The sequence below is a fragment of the Taudactylus pleione genome, unplaced genomic scaffold (genome assembly GCF_031769625.1).
Source record: "Taudactylus pleione unplaced genomic scaffold, aTauple2 ptg000018l, whole genome shotgun sequence".
In the NCBI taxonomy this organism is placed as follows: Eukaryota; Metazoa; Chordata; class Amphibia; order Anura; family Myobatrachidae; genus Taudactylus; species Taudactylus pleione.
In genome coordinates, this window is record NW_028284420.1 from 2,702,232 (window position 1) to 2,719,617 (window position 17,386).

Below are 17,386 nucleotides of genomic sequence, written 5' to 3' on the forward strand. Positions count from 1 at the left end.
CAGTATTTTCTTGATAGAACTGTGTACTGAGAGCAAATAGCCTATATCAGGGTACTGTATACATATCACAGAGTACAAGGAACTGACACGAGACAAGACTGTTATAGTGTAGTGTAACAATACAAATGACTGTCTTTTAGGCTGCATCCAACATGTAATCTGTTTCCAAAATTAAATCTCTATGTAAACTTGAACTGTGTAGTTATGGATTATGAGCAAGAGGCAGATGGAGGCAAAACACAGGACCAATAGGGACATTTAATAAGCCTGTGTAAAAACGCAGCAATCATTTTGTAAACTTACTTATTAGTAATGGTAAATTGCAGATATTATCAATGTCTTCAAGCGCTGAAGTAGATTTTGCAAATTTATCAATTTAAATATTTGCCGAAAAGTTGCGAAACAGTCACTAGAATGTTGCAAATTATGGTCAATTTAAATAGAAGTAGTGGAAATGGCAAGTTAAGGTAGATATTATTTGTAAATGGGATAGAAGTGGTGAAGATATTTGTCAAAAATGACTATGCTTGCACTTACTGTACCGTTTGCATTCATTTCTTAAATAAGTCTAAACATTTACTTTGCCTACTAGACTTTGAAATGCAAAATTTCTACCTAAAAAAAATGTTTTATTCAACAGAATCTGTGTTTAGTTATATTCAATCAGCCTCGATAATTTTTCGGGCGAATAAAACGTGACTTACCGAATTTGTTTACCTTCGGGCAATTCAGTTTTATTCACCTGAAAATTATCCCTTTACGGGCGAATACACATAGGGGGAATTCAATTCAGTGCGATGTTGAATAGCCGCGGGAGGGAGCTCCCGAAGCTATTCAATTCACCGCGCTGTTTGGGCGGGCAAAGGATTTCTTCTCACACCCCCCTGGGAATGCGAGAAGAAAGCCGACAAAAGTGACAGGCGCGCATATGTTTTACTGCTTAGAACGGTGCTAACAGCCGCGCGCCTGGCACTTTAGTAAGAGAATGCCGGTTCTCGCACCTTAACACCCTTGTTAAGTCGCGAGAACCAGCATTCTCTGACATAACAGCGCACTGAATTGAATAGCTCTGGGAGCTATTCAATTTACGTTGAATTGAATTACCCCCCATAGAATCCATGATGGGTCGCGAATCTGTGTTTTCGATGCCACGATCGCGAAAACAGGGTCATTATCGGGGATCCTTTTTCACCTGCCTCAGGTGAAGAATAACCCACGGTAACTGCCGGCTTCGGGGCTAATAGCCCCTGGGGGATCAATTAGCCTTGGTAAATTACTGCAGCTAATTGAATTACCACGTAAGTATTACAGATAGACTTCCACCTAGATGGCACTGCATTATCATCGCTCATCACATATTCAAGAGTTTGTATAGACGTGTATTTAAAAAAAGCACTAATTAAATGCAACCAGGGAGTGGAGAGATCAGGCCTGCATGTGTTAGGCAGGACTTGTCACTATTTAGCTACTCCTGGGGCCCTTTAGCAAAGACCTCTACATGCAAAGTATGGCAAAGCCTACTCACCATGGACTGTCATCCCTTTCCTATTTTTGTTTTATATATAAATATATATATATATATATATATATATATATATAGCTTTAAAGCTTGACGTGTTATTCAGATTCATCTGAATCGATGACAAACCTTACTTTAGTGTCTGCAATTGTATACTTGTATACCCCAGGGACACGGCCCAGTTCGATGAAAATAAAGGTTGTGTTCTGCTGTCATCTGGCTGCCTGTTACTGCATGTGGGAATCCTACACCGTGCCATTTGGATCCTGGCTCTGTGATCGCCCTCATGCACAGGACTATATAAACACTTGCTGATTCATTTGCTTGTTTTCTCATTAATACATAAACCCCGCAGTGTCATCACAATGTTCATTTCTTTTTGGTTACTGCTTTAATGATTTTTTAATAATGGCATATAAGGATGGTTTTATATTCTTCACTTGCAGATTATTTTAATGTGAGCAAATGCTTGAGTTATAAGAATCCTTGAGCTAGATCTCTCCAGACAGGCCTCTAATCTTATCCCTCCATTTAACCCTAACTTCCTTTATTTTACGGTGGGTAATAATTATCCACATACCCCTTCATAATACATATTTTATTTTAATTATTTCATAAGTAATTGAGTAAATAAATATATAGTCATGAGCTAGCTGACAGTGTTACGTTTCTTTATACAAAATATAAATTATATTAATAGATAAACAAAACACTATATAAAAAAAGATAATATTTGCAGAAACATAATAATGCTACACTTTGGTATAACTTTTGTATGTTATAACGGTGTTAGTCTTAAATAAATAGGTCTTATTGTGAGCTGCTGCTCTAATGATTTCTGAATACTAACATAATAGTTACAGGTAAGAATAACGTAGGGGCTATGTTAGTTTGTAGCTGGCTGCATTCAGAGGCAGAAAAGATAATGCTAATGCATGCATCATTGTGATGCACACAGGGTTTCATATCAAACATCTTTCTCAAGAAATACATAGGATAAAGTGTAAGCCGAGGAGCTCAAAGTCCACTGGGGGAAATGTCTGTGTATACAGTTGCACACATCCAGATGAGTGCTTTCATGTCTTGATCTATATAAACAGCAAACGCTGCTCACCACTGGATCAGGACTATTTCGCCGGTGATTTTCTTGTGTTTCACACCGTTTGTTTTTCTGTATCATCTCACTGTCTAATGGCCCAGAAAGCAAAGTGATTCTTTTAACAATAAGCTGTCGTACAAGTCAGCTAATGCATCTTGTCGCACAAGTCAGCTAATACATCTTCTACAAAGAAAGGATGTAGAATAATAAAAGAAATGGATCAATAAGTTCAATAGAAGAGAAACAGATATAGTGAGTACTTTGTACATTAGCGTTTAACAATACAAGCAGAGGCCTACAACCTGGGGCTGTCCAGCTGTCGTAGTTCTACCGTAGTACCCTGTAGTTAGGTCCACAATACTGTATAACTCCAGGTTATTCAGATCTTCCCTAAATAAGAGAATAGTTCCACTCAGTCTAAACTGTGCGCTAATATTACATTGTAAAACACAGGAAACAGAACGATTCTTACTGTACGGTGACACATACTATGGATCTGAAAAGCATTGAAAAAATACACCCCCACATTTTATTAAAAAAAAAATACACATTTTATTAAAACTGTGTTTTGTACAGATCACGGGCATAACAAATCTGTTATTGTTGTTAATAACCCCAAAATCACATGGAACCTCATTATGTCTCTACTCGTTATCACCTCTAGTTCATTTCTACTCTTTATGCAAATTAGATTACTTGTCTTGATGCTTAGTATGTTGAAACATCTCTTTAATTAGGGTGTTATTGTTGTTTTTTGTACCTCAGATTAGATTTTGTTTTCTTATTTAACCAGTGAATTATTTGCTTGTATTTTTATTGCAGCTTCTGCGATTGTAATTATATCTTATCACCCAATGGAGAGATATATATTTTGGATTTATCATATTCTGATCAATAGATATATCTCTGTTTCTTTCAGATAGAACAAAATGTACATGAGAAGTATCATAATTTCCTTATAATACAATACTTAGAAATACTAATTTGATGGCAGATAAAGAACGGTATATAATTTCCATTAAATTGTCATTCTTATAAAGAGTGGAACATTTACAAGACATACATATTTGTTGGGCTGACTTTGTGGTATACTACTACTCCCAAGAAAAATCTGGTTCCCCCATTATGCATGTTATGGCCTTATTGAGTAAGAACCTTAGGCAGCATTTTGTGGCAGCACAATCCGTAAAACATACTCATCGGTTAATATAACAACCTTGTCTGAAGAACAGCCTAGTATAAGATGTGTATCACCACGATATGCAGCAGTGAAAAAAACATTGATCTATCCTCTTGTTAATAAATATATTAGTGGAGTACAATAAGTTGCATACACCTAATATGTACATTATCCAACAAAATAAAAACCTTTAAACTAGTTTGATGACAAAATCTACTGCAAAATACAATATTCTCAAGATTTACACTGTAATTCTTCCTCTTTATTCAAGACACATCCATTAATCTGGTTATCTTCTCCCATTGCCATATGCTCTCAATCAATTTTTCATCTCCATTTATTTTCCCATTACATATACACTGTGCCTTTTCTTATGTAGTGTATACAGTAAGTACAGGGTATATTAAGAAATGCCAGTTCTGTTCATGGTGTTCGTTGTTCTCCTGTCTCTGAAGGTTTATTAACGGAGAAGGATGGAGGATTCTGTGTATGCACCATGCCATGTAATCATACCAGATACAACAAGGAGCTGTCCATGGTGAAAATCCCCAGCAAAACATCTACCAAATATCTGGAGAAGAAGCTCAACAAGTCAGAGAAATATATTTCGTACGTTGCTAAATAACCTTTGTACACTAAAACACAGTCAGAAGAAGATGGTGTTTAGAATTATATACAAATCTAATTAAATTACTCCAAGAATGAAATAATATCTGCTTTTCACTTTGAGAGTTCACAGCAAACCTAATTGCATGAGCACTATGGACCAGATTGACACTATACACTAGAGTGGTACAAACATGCTGATATAAGCACCTGACATGGCTCCCAAAGACACAAAGAAGAAAACTGTAGCAACAAAAGAACTAGCTCTGGAATGGTTGGTTACGGCCCTCTATTGCTGATATCTTTGATCATGATGGCCTACCATAATAGATGATTATGTGCACTGGGGGATATACTGTAGCGCTGAATTCCCTAGTGAAGACTAAGGTTTTCTACATGAGTGCCGCAAATGAATACACATTTGCGTTCTATATTGTACCGTAGTTTTCATGAATTTCATATAAGCATGTTCTATCTAAGGTTGTGCTTCCCAAACTGGGTGCAGTGGCACGCTGGGGTTCAAATCAATTAATTTATGGTCATATGAATATATTGGGAGCTAGCACCACGCACTGCATGACCAATACTCCTAACAATGCAGCAGCCTACCCATACTAGAGAAAAAATATTACTTCCTAGTAAATTAATAGAATTAATATTAGTTCAACCTATAGAATGAATGGTTGCCTTCCACTATCTGTAGTTGGTGGGAACATTTTAAGAGGCTCCCAGCCACTAACTATGTCCATTTCTCTCCCCCCCCCCCCCCCCCCTACAGGGAGAATATCCTTGTCCTGGATGTGTTCTTTGAGGCTTTGAATTATGAAATCATAGAGCAGAGAAAAGCATATGAGGTAGCTGGGCTGCTCGGTGAGTTTGTACATGTCCCAACTGAAATGGTGTATAACAACTTACTGGGATGGGATACTGTATATACTGTGCAGTATTGTTTCTGAAACATAGAAGTGCATTACAATCTCTGGGTTTCACACACTGATCACTTATTTGAGTGTATATACCCTTCTGCAACTATTACTTTGTACAATACTTTATGTATATGCATCTGGAGGTTTTTTTTTCCCATATATACAGTATTTATATGAAAAGGCAGAGTGTTTGTTTTAGTGATGATAACACACAAAGCTGCTCTCTGAGTACAGTATAATCCAAAGCACATTGACCGTATGAGCTGTGTTGTAACCTAAACAACTGGTCTGTACATACAAATACATGGCCTAAAACCACAGAGGAATAGTTCTGTAGAAAGATAAAGCAATGTGATTAGTAAAAGTTGTAAGAGGGTTATCCTGTTTAAATAATACAATAATTCACTAATTTAATTTTTTTTAATGGTTTTAACATCCATTATAGGAATTTTATGATTCTAAACCTGATCTGTAGACTGAATTCAGAGTGGGTTGTTCATCAGCTGGAATCACTGACACTGTTCTATCTCCACCCACAGGTGATATTGGGGGTCAGATGGCACTGTTTATAGGAGCCAGTATCCTGACTATCTTGGAGTTGTTTGACTACATCTATGAGGTGAATAATATCCCTGCACATGCATCTGTTGCATAGAAAGATGTCTGATCTACCTACATGCCCATATATTGGAAATGGTGCACCAACACAGCGTTGGCAACAAAAAGACAGATGTTCAAACTAGGGGCCTCATTTACTAACGAGTTTTATCACCAAAACGAGTGATACATTTCACTGTGTATGATAAATGGTGCTCTGGCCAATCAGCTCCCAACTGTCAGTTGTGAGCTGATTGGCTGGAGCACCAATTATCATTAGGTCTATTTACTAAGCAGTATTAGGAGACAGAGTGAAAAGTGATAAGAAAGTGATAAGATGCCAGCCAATCAGATCATAACTGTCATCTCACAGGTGTTTGAAAAATAACAGTTGGGAGCTGATTGACTGGTACCTTATCACTTTCTTATCACTTTTCACTCTGTCTCCTAACACTGCTTATCCACTTTAGTATACAATTAGCAGGATGTTTGCAAAAACAAGTTTTTAAATGAACTAAGCTATTTTTTTTTAACAGTATTACAGTTTGTTGAGAGACAGGACCAGTAATGTATGAAAGACTGTCCCTACACACAGTCATTGGGCATTTACTATGCACAGAGGTCATCATTTTATTTGCACTTTGCTTTCCATACAAATATAATTTCAATATCAGTATTTGCTATGCTAATATACAGAAAAAGGAAAGGAATAAGATAATTTATGTAGAATAAAAGCAATTGCACGCCATTATCCTCGGTAATAAGTAAAAAAAAATGATACAAACAACACTTAAATGGTGCAAGTTTTTGAATTCCAGGTGACAAAGGAGGGCAGAGCAGGGCCGGATTAACAATGGGGCGGGTGGAGCTGCAGCTCCAGGCCCCACATCAAAAAAGGCCCACAGCATCTGTTGTACTGCACTGGAGACAGAAAAAAAAATCCTGTTATACCTTGGCAGCAGCGCCGGTGGCCGCACCCACTCAAGCCGCAACCCCTATTACATCTACCCCCTCCCCCTTCTGAGGTTGAAATACCGGATATATTTGCTAATGGCGGCAGCACAGTGGAAGCTTTCCCAGCGCCGCACAGTTACTCTGCGGAGCGCCTCCCCTGCGCCGTGACATGCCATGTGACATGATAGGAGCGCCGCCCCAAAACAGTGCTGAACAGCAGCAGCAGCCAAGTTCAGCTCCGGGAAGGCGGCCCGGGTGATCGCAAGTGACACAGCTGCCACAGCTCTGACTTTAGAGGGCTGTTGATGGTGATCGGGGACAACCTGCTGGCTGCTGATTTCTGGATGGGGTGTCCTGCAGTGCCTCAGTAAAGGCATGCTCCTTCTGCCACTGACTCTGGCTGAAGATTTTACTAATGAAAGGTATTTTTATTGTGATATATGTACATGTGTGTGTATATATACATATATATATATATATATATATACACACATATATAGTGTGTGTGTGTATATATATATATATATATACACATGTATACAGTCTGTGTATATATACAGTGTATATATATATATATATATATATATATATACACACACTGTATGTGCTGTATACACATATATACAGTGCATGTGTATATATACAGTATATATATATACACACACACACACACACACACACACACACACGTGTGTACTGTATATATGGTAGATAAATAGATAGAAACACCAATATATATGTTCTAGTTTAACAGGCAGCGCAGGGATTAGTTACAGGTGCAGTGGAGATTGAAATGTATGGACTCTGGGGTTCAATCAGACCTGGTCGCAAGCACCGATGTGCTCGCAACTGGGTCGATGGGTAGCCCTGCGTACGCGCAGCGGCTGTACTGTGCGTGCGCAAGCCCCGGAGCGAGAGAGAAACTCTCTCGCTCTGGAGCCTGCCACAAAAGGGGCGGCTGTCGATGTTGATCGACAGCTCGCCCCGTTTTGTAGGCGGGCCGGGGGGGGGTGGTGCCTACCGTTTTGAGGGCAGCCGCACTGACATCATCAGTGATGTCAGTGGGGAGCTTCCTGCTTGATCAGAGCAGGAAGCTCCCTTGCGAGTGCCCAGACCCAACCTTAGGGTCTCGTCGCAAGCCCCGATGGTCGCGATGGTTTTGACCATCGCGACCATCACCCTGGTCGGTCGCTAGAGCTGTGGGTGGTAACCCACAGCTTAGCGATCGACCAAGAGGCGGCACTACAAGATGCAAGCGGCCGTCCTCAATCAGAGCGACCGCTTGCATCTAACGACCGCCTCTGAATAAGGTCCTCTGTGTGGCTGGCAAGAAGTAGCCGGAACTGGGGTTAGTGTGACTGCAGCAGAGACCCGCTGATCTCACCTTTTCTTCACTGTCCCGGCAACTTGCATGTCCCCTCTCTGGTGGCCATTGGTTTTCTCCCTCTCTGCTGGAACACTACACAGAGGTCTGTACAATTACTTGGTTGGGCTTTGCAAGGGCATTAATAGCGGTCTGATGGAATGTGGGGACAACTGAGGGGCCCATAAGGGGCATATCAGATAGGCATTGAAGGGGGATTGAATGGAAAAGATCTAAACATTACATATGCTGTACATATGGGATTGGTATAGTAAGTTGACATTCATCAAGTCGACACTGATGAAATGTCAACATGATTGGAATGTAAGCTCTCATGAGCAGGGCCCTCTTCCCTCCTGTGCTTATCCTTATACTTTCTTCTACTCCTTTCTCCCCACAAGGGCACCTAACACTTGATTGCTGACTCCCTGCTGCTTATTTTGAGTGTTCCAATCGCTAATGCAGCAATTTGTATGATACCATGTTCTTGTCCTGCATTGTATTGTACTGTAATGCTGCCCATCCACTACACGACATAGAAACGACAGCACGATTACAACATTGTAATCGTGCAGTCGTTTGTCAGTCAAGCAGTGAAGAAGTTGCCCATAGCAACCAATCAGCTTTGAAGTAGCATTTATCAAGTACAGTCTATAAAATAATAGGCAGGAGCTGATTGGTTGCTATGGGCAACTTCTCCACAAGTCCACTTCTCCCCGCTTTCACTGCTTGATAAATAGACCCATTGAGGAGATAAGGATTCTAATTTTCAGGGGGCAAATTACATAATTTAATAAATATACCCCTGTAGCTTATAATAAGGTAAGGTGTCTCTTTTTTTATATTTCACATTAATGACATCACTAGGTGAGCCGTATGTTCTTTAGTAGAGGGGTTTTACATTAGCATCATTAGGTGCCATTTTTTTGTCATATTACAGACACGCTAACAAGGACTGTTTCCCTTTGTTCATTTATAGATTTTCACATTACACTGTTGATATAAGCAAAGAGTGGAGGGAAGGTAGGTGCTAGTTACACCCTAGAGTACAGGCCACACCTCAAAAAATACTGGTCACACATCCCACATCTCTAATCACACCCCCGTGGTGCTGGTCACATCCCAAGCAGTGGAACACAATAGGCCCTTCATAAATTTCAGCTCCAGGCCCATTTGGACCTTAATCTGGCACTGGGGCAGAGTATGGATGGGAGAATATTGCAAATCTTGAGGCATATTTAACAATAATGTGACATTTTGCAAAGCTCCACAAAAAGGTGCCCATTTACTGTAGGGCCTGTTTCAGAGTTATGCAGGCGGTGCATGTGATTTTTAGCAACTGCACATGCATTGGAGTCAAGTGCAGGCATTTACAAGCGATTCACAGTTGACCACATCTTACTTGCTGTTGCATAGCCATGGCAATTGGAGATTCAAATGCAGGTTACTCTGAGTGAAGGCATGGAATGAGAGCTTAGACGGGTTTGGGGGTTATACAGAGCTGTGTGCACAAAGAGATCTATCTGACTTCAGACGGAGCTTGTGTGCCAAGTTTCACCTGTTGCAAGTCCACACTGACAGAGGGTGATCCAAATAGGTGCATATACTGTAACTCTGAATACAAGTGAATACAGTATATGATTATTCTTTAAAAGAAGTGACACCATTAGAACCAGTACACATTCAATACCAACTACGAAAAAAAAGGGCTGATCTTTTTTTCAGTGCACCATGGGGATGATCCTTAGTCGCAATGCGCACAGAACTGGCAGCTTTCAGCATACTGCTAATGCAAAAAAGTAAACGGCTTCTGCATATGCAAAAGGTCAGGTATCCGCACACAGACACATATATCTATTGCATACAGATTGATCCATCCATGCCACAGACCGCACTATGGGCCTTATTCAGCAGTGCTGAATGCAGATTCCCGATGATCGTGAATCTGCACAGGCGCCTGAACGGGTCTGCGATCACGCACGCAGACTGGCAGCAGACTGTCATTGATTGACAGTCTGCTACCGTTTGTGGGCGGGGAGGGGGCAGCGATGGCCTCTTTCCTGAAACGGAGGCATGTCACCGCCATTGGGGGGGAGGGGGGGAAGACCAGGATCTCAGTCGGCTGATGGAGATTTCCTGGCCTCTTCCCCTCATCTGCAGAGGCCGGCTTGCGTGACCCCATGGGTCACCTAGCCGGCCGATGTTCCTGCAGAGTATCCGATGCTGCGTTGGATAACGCAGCTCGGATAAGTAATGCAGCAGGAAGCGTGATGCCTCCTGTGCATTACCAAATCTGCAAGGATCGCAATTGCAAAGCTGCCTGCGTGCATCTTAGCAATTGCGATCCTTGCTGAATCAGGCCCTGTCAGGCGACAACCATTTCATGGAACTCTTTCTTCTTGTGGGAGTGTCGTATACATGTCGGCCGATTTTCATGCTAATTAGCAGGAAGCAGACAGCAATGGGGCGTCTGTTTCAGCCAGATCTCTAGGACCCAGCATGGGGCTGGTGTAAGTACAGATTCTAATGATGGTGGCTGCAGCAGTGGATGTAAGAGCAGTGGCCGGGATAGGCTTCCACATGCAGTACACGGATTATTACTATACAAAGGTGGACAAGAAGACAACCGCCAGCAGATTGCTGTGGATATGTCCGACTCAGAATCGCCCCTATGAGGGTAAAATTCACTTAAAAAATGTTTTAATGAATGAGCTCCATTCTCAATAAGTGTGGAAAAAAAAGCAAAATAAAATGAATAGTATTATGAAAAAGGGACAGACACTGGTGATATATTCTGTAATAAAATTGTGTTGTGAAGGCTTTATTTAATGGTATAAATCCCAGCACTTTTCCAGGATAAATAGTTACATCCCTTGCATTACAGCCTAGGTTATGAGTGTCACAATGTTTCTGATCTTTATGATTTCCTCAATCATCTTATTGTAAATGTCAGCTTTTTGTGTGTGCATCTGTGTATATGTGATATGTTTTATATAATGTATATGTAAGCTCTTTTTTGATAGTACTGTAACACATTATATTAAGGCCCTAATACATTCCAAGTGTTTTCGTAGAGCGCATTGTCCTATATTTTACTAGATGTTGTATTAAATCTATAAAGACTGTGTGACATTTCTATAAATGTGTTTGTAAGGAAGGAAGAAGTCTACTTAAAATATCTCTATACCCCATGTTTAAATATACTTCCTATGATAAAAAGGGGAAAGTTATAAAATTTTGCGGTGTGCAACAAAGAGCAAATAGAAGGGCAGTTGGCTCACATGTTGGATGACTGTAAGTTCTGTGCTGTTTCTTGTCATCCTAGATAGCATATAGCTATATTGATACTGTATAATTCTCAAATGTGAGTACCTTGGATGGGACCATGGCCTTGGATTAAAGTGGGTGTGGTTTAGTGGATTAGGGAGGGGTTTGAATGAATTGGGGGCATATACAGGCCGGGGCATATTTCGCCCCGATATTGCTTGGAAATGTTGCCATCCCTCTCTAATACTGACTTGCTCTATATTGTTGATTCCTAGCTGATTAAGGAGAAGCTGTTAGATCTACTGGGCAGGGAGAATGAAGAAGGAGGACGTGCAGAGGATCTGGTAAGTTTTTGCTCAATAATGGATATTATTAGGTGTACAGACAGTAGAGAGGATGGCTTCTACATAGAAATGGCAGTGAGATCATATACCTGTGATACAGAGTCATATAAGTAAGATACACATGTAAGGGCCCGGCAGATAATCCCCCAACATACAGCTTTAAAAGCATCTTGCATTATCTTACATAGAGGCCACATTTCTATACAAATCACTGCTTAGATTTGGCACATTTCTTTTTTAAGCACCTTCTTATGCTAGATCACATATATTATGTACTTAAAAAGTAACACAAATTAGGCTATTCAAAGAGTGCTTCCATTTTCTAACTTGTAGTAGGGGAAACCAAGCAAATTGTTTAGGATTACTGCAGCTTTGCTATTTTCAAATAAACCCCAGAAACTTATTGATAACAGATCTGCATCCTTTAATTTAAGGAGAGACAAAATACAATCTTGGAGCCAGAATGAATTTTTGTGGAGCAAGAAAAGGTGTGTATCTATCCAGTGACATGAAAAGAAAAGCACTCCCAAAAGATAGGAACCAGTAGTATTTCTGTATTGGCTCCATGGCTCCCGTGATTTCATCTGATTTAATTAATACCATATTCGTTGCCTGTACTATGCACGGTGATATTCAAGCAGGGTTAAGCAAATCGAGCATTGGCATTCACTATGTGTCCCTCTGTTCCGCATCATAGAATGATCATGTATGTGTAACCCTATGAGACAGATTATAATGTGGGTCTAGTCCTGCAAGAGCTTTGACTTAGGGTGTCTGGTTACAAAGTATGGAACCTTACACCTTGCTATCTCAGTAATGAGACACCATGCTTGGTAGGACCTAATACTGAACTGTGATGTGATAGAAGGTTATACAATTATACTTTTATACCAAACTCAAAGGGAGTAATGAGAATACCTCTAACCCAAATTCATGATGTGAAAATAATGGAGCTAAATAAAATTAAGATATAGACTAATGGCATTTGCAAAGCAAACGAGAAGGGAGTGTGCGTAAGGTGATTATTATGTAAGATCTCCCAACATCCCCATGCATAGCATTGGCAACTAATATTGCTATATCAGGAAAAATATGCAAGACCGTAATACAGGTTGGCTGTGACCTCCTTGTATCAACACTTAGCTCTTAGTGCTATACAGAGTACACGGGCAAGGAGACCTATAAAATCTTATAATAGCTTGTATAGCGTGAGTCTAGCCGCAGAGAGGCTCTACTCCATTATTCCCCACACAGCTCTCACTGGCTGGCAGACTAACAGGCACAGACTCACTTTTATCTTTTCCACCTAGCACTGTTAGGATGTGAATGTTCTCGCTTGAAGGCACATGCAGTCAGTACAGGAGAGGGAGGGTTTCCGCTGGTGGGGGGTTCTCCTGCAGGTACTGACAGTAATGGAAAGTCCTGTCTGTCTCAGGCAGGGATTTGGGATGGAGATGAGAAAGATTGACATTAAGGACATAGATGAGAGAGATCAAGATATGGTTGGGCACGTGAGAGGGACAGAGATGAGAGACAAGGGGGGAGGTGAGTGGAACAGAAATAAGAGACATGAAGATGGATGGGTGAGGTGGACAGAAATGAGAGATGGGGAGGAAAGGGGTGAGGAGCAGAGATGAGAGACAGAGGGTGGCAGAGATGAGATACATGGAGACGGGGAGAGGTGAGGGGGACAGAAATGAAAGACATGAAAACAAAGAGCTGGCCACAGAGATTAGAGGCAGGACAAAGTGGTTTGGGGGAATGACATGTACAATAACTAGCGACCTGTCATATATCGTTTCATATAGTTTCACATCAATAGCTAGCTATACTTCAATATATGAATGATTGTTACAGACAGAGGATAGACCTTATAAGGGAGCAGTACTCCCTATGAGACACTGATGCCCATTAACAATGAACATGTATGACTAACGGTATGCAGTCGGGAAGCCGGTGGACTTAATCCCGATAGCTGGCTTCCCGACTGCTTAATCCCGGCGAGGGTTAAATGACAGGCATCTAAATGTAGATACCTGTCATTTTACCAACACCGGGAGACCGGCGCATGGCATCCTGATCGAAGGGACGCCGGGCGCTGACGGGGACAGCCGCACGGGGGGAGGGGGTGGGGGGGGAGGGGAGAGTTAGGTTTAGGATTCCCGGGGGGGATTTAGGGTTAGGCACCCCCCCGGGAGGTTAGGGTTAGGCTAGGGGAAGATGGGGGGTTAGGTTTAGGCACAGGGGGGGAAGGTTAGGCACCCCAAAGGGAGGGTTAGGGGGAGGAATTAGGTTAGACAATACTTACCTTAGGACGATCGGGATTTCCTCCTCTGCCGGGCTGCTGGTGTCGGGATTCCAACCGCCGGGCACAGGTCTGGCGGTAAATCATACCGATTCCATGACTAATCCTAATACTGAACGGTACTCTTTCTAAAACATAATGTACCTGTTACCTATGTACAGTAGGAATGTGTACTTTTTAATAGGCAGACTCACATATTCTGACCGATTCATGTTAGCCTGAACAATGAGGTCATCAGTCCTTGGGAGCTGCTGTTAGAAGATACATTTATGGTGGATTAACACATTCTAGTAAACAATGTACAGTATCAGGATTGAAAACGAAGAGATTATTGTGTAATGCTGGGTATACACTGGTCCTGATTCAGAAGTGGACACTAATACAGTCACTATTGCATCTTATGCTGCAGCGTGACAGCGTCTTTATGCTAATGTCGCAGCCGATGAGATTCGTACAGAGACGCTCACCGTCTGCGGCACTAAACCACCACAGTGCACATTAAGATGCACCATCAGCTGCATGCCGGTCACACCATCAAACATTGGAGCCCTTTGGAGACACAGAATGAACGTCGGGATATGGCCACCGAAATCAGTGCAACTGTAGCAAAAGCTGCACTCGCTGCCTGTGAAAATACAGTGACACACCAGCAACTGGCTAGCCATCACTTTTTTAACACCTAGAAATGCCCACTGAAATTGCCTCTCTCTGCATCTAAATTAATTCTGCTACTCCCAGCAGTAACCATTAGGATGCATGCGCAGTGCGGCTTGACACTACGTGCACCTCTGAATCAGGCCCTTTGGGCAAAGTTTACTAAGTGGTGGGTTTGTTGATGTTCTATTTGGCAGTGGTTTCTATTTCTGCCAAATTGAACTTAAACAATAGACAAGCACTGCACAGATCACTATGACATGTGCAGGCTTTGTTATGTTTAAAATTATTGAAATACTTAAAAATGTAAAAAAAAATAATACATGCCACCCAACATAAATAACCATCCCTGGACCTTGGAGCCTGGAAAATATGGGGGAAAAAACAGAGGAGGGGGGTCCCCTTATTTTCCAATAACCAGTACCAGGCTGTCTATAGCAATGGGACACACAGCGTGGGGTCCCCCTGCCATAACATTTAGCCTGAAACTGAAAGTAGGGACCCCCCCAAAAAAATGTGGGCCCTCCTACCAAGGGACAACCAGTCATTAAGGGCCTGCTGATGCTTGTAGCCCCCCTGTAAAAAAATGAAATTAAAGACAAACACACACACACACATTATTGTATTTTTTAAACAATTAAAAACAGCTCTTGTAAACCACTTTAATACTCAGAAAATCGATGAAGCAGGACCTTTTTAGATCCATGTAGGCTTCCATGATATCGGCAAAACCAAAAATGACAAACTGTCTCTTTGCAGGGCCCAGTCGCGAGTGACGGTTACTCCTAGTCGCTCTCCATTAAAATGAAAAGGGAAGCGCTGATTGGCTGAGAGCATGGGAACGACCCTATGTGGGGGAGTGTTATTTTAATTAAAAACATACAATACTCTGTGTGTCTTTATTTTAGTATTATTTTTTTCACAGGTGAAGTACAAACGCCAGCAGGCCCTTAATGTCCAGGCATACTGCACTTGTGGTTCTACAAATGCCATGATGCTAGGGACGGCTTGATGGAACTTGTAGGCTGCCTAGAAGGAACAATATTAGTAACTTTTTTATTCCATTTAATCCTACATCCAGGATCCAATCAATATCCTGACAGTGGGGATGCCGGTGCTTAGAATGCTGGCGCCGGAATCCTGACACCTGTCAGAATCCTGGTGCCGACATCCCGATGGTTAGGGGGAGGGTTAGGGGTCAGGTTTAGGTTTATGGTTAGGCACTAAGGGCGAGGGTTAGGTCTAGGGTGCGGGGAGGGGGAGGTTAGGTTTAGGCACTAGGTGGGAGGGTAGGTTCAGGCATCGGAGAGGGAGGGTTAGGGTTGGGAGAGGGGGAGGGTTAGTATACTGACCGACAACAGTATGTATCCTAGCCTTCGGGATGCCGGTGTCGGAATTCTGACTGCCGGGATCCCAAGCACCGGCATCTCGTACCCATCCCATATACCCACAACCCAGAGGTGTGGGGCATAGCTCTGCTGGTTGTCCCGGGACAGGGAGGCTCCCCATTTTATGGGGGTAGGGGATCCATACTTTCTGAGGCATTCCAGCTCTGGGCTGACCAGTTTGAGGCTAACTAATGTAATGGCAGGGGGCCCCACACTGTGTATCTCCCTGCTATAGTGTTATCCACTTGGCTGGTTCAGCCTGGTGCTGGTTTTTGGAAAATACGGGGAACCCCACACAGTTTTTCCCCCTATTTTCTAATACTAGACCATGCTTAAGATGAACTGTGAAATATATTAGTCAAGGTATAGGTGACACACAATGTTCTACAAATATAGTATGAAAAAAGTAAGTAGTACAGGCTACAGATGGTAGATGTCAGTTGTTAAACAGTAGCAGCCTATACACTAATGATTGTTTAACAGTGTGTGTTTCTTCATCATCTAGAGTACCTGTGACAACATGCCAAACCATTCAGAAACCATTAGCCACACTGTGACGGTACCACTGCAGGCCACGCTGGGGACACTGGAGGAAATTGTCTGCTGACGCCTTGAAAACACTTATTCTTTATTTTGTGCCAAAAGTGTAGCGGTCACAGCATGGTGGGCAGAGAGCGATACCCACCATGAACCCTGATAGAACAATGAGGGGACGGACATGGAGAAAAATCTGTATACTGCCAACTGTACACAGCCCTGCATGCCTGCAGTGTATACGGCACTGATCCTCATATGATATTGAGGAAACCCCCTCACAGACACACAATGCACACATATTCCGTTATGTCCGGCTACGTGTGCTAAGCGGGTTCAACAAGGGTTTTTTTATTAAAACGGAAAAAAAAATAACAATAAAAATACTACAATGGTGAAAGTGCATTTTGTGTCTTATGTGTAAATAAGCAGACTTAGTGTTCAAGGACATTTTAGGACCAGTGACATTCATTTACAATCCCAAAAATAACATATGGTATCATGATGCATTTGCCTGCCTTAGATAACAGCAGCACAGAGGATGTTGTGAGCTGAACCAATATCCATTTGGATGTAAAATATCAAGTAGTAGCCAGATACTAGTGACATTATGAAGTGTCTTACGCCTAATGATGATTTATAGTGAATTG

The 17,386-nt window shown here is 41.8% G+C and overlaps 1 protein-coding gene across 5 annotated transcripts in view; it reads left to right on the forward strand.

Annotated features, from left to right (window-relative positions):
• The window catches only part of ASIC2 (acid sensing ion channel subunit 2), an 811,363-nt gene extending 794,236 nt beyond the window's left edge, over positions 1-17,127 (forward strand). For 2 of the 5 annotated variants that reach the window (XM_088442348.1, XM_088442313.1), the window contains exons 6-10: positions 4,254-4,407; positions 5,183-5,274; positions 5,870-5,949; positions 11,787-11,855; positions 16,708-17,127. In XM_088442348.1, coding sequence (XP_088298474.1) covers positions 4,254-4,407; positions 5,183-5,274; positions 5,870-5,949; positions 11,787-11,855; positions 16,708-16,809 — 497 coding nt within the window. In that variant the 3' untranslated portion in view covers positions 16,810-17,127. Of the gene's footprint in view, positions 1-4,253; positions 4,408-5,182; positions 5,275-5,869; positions 5,950-11,786; positions 11,856-12,289; positions 12,344-15,573; positions 16,043-16,707 lie in introns of those variants that run through there. The other 3 variants (XM_088442324.1, XM_088442334.1, XM_088442342.1) reach the window with 3 other exon arrangements.
• Positions 17,128-17,386: the final 259 nt, after the last annotated feature.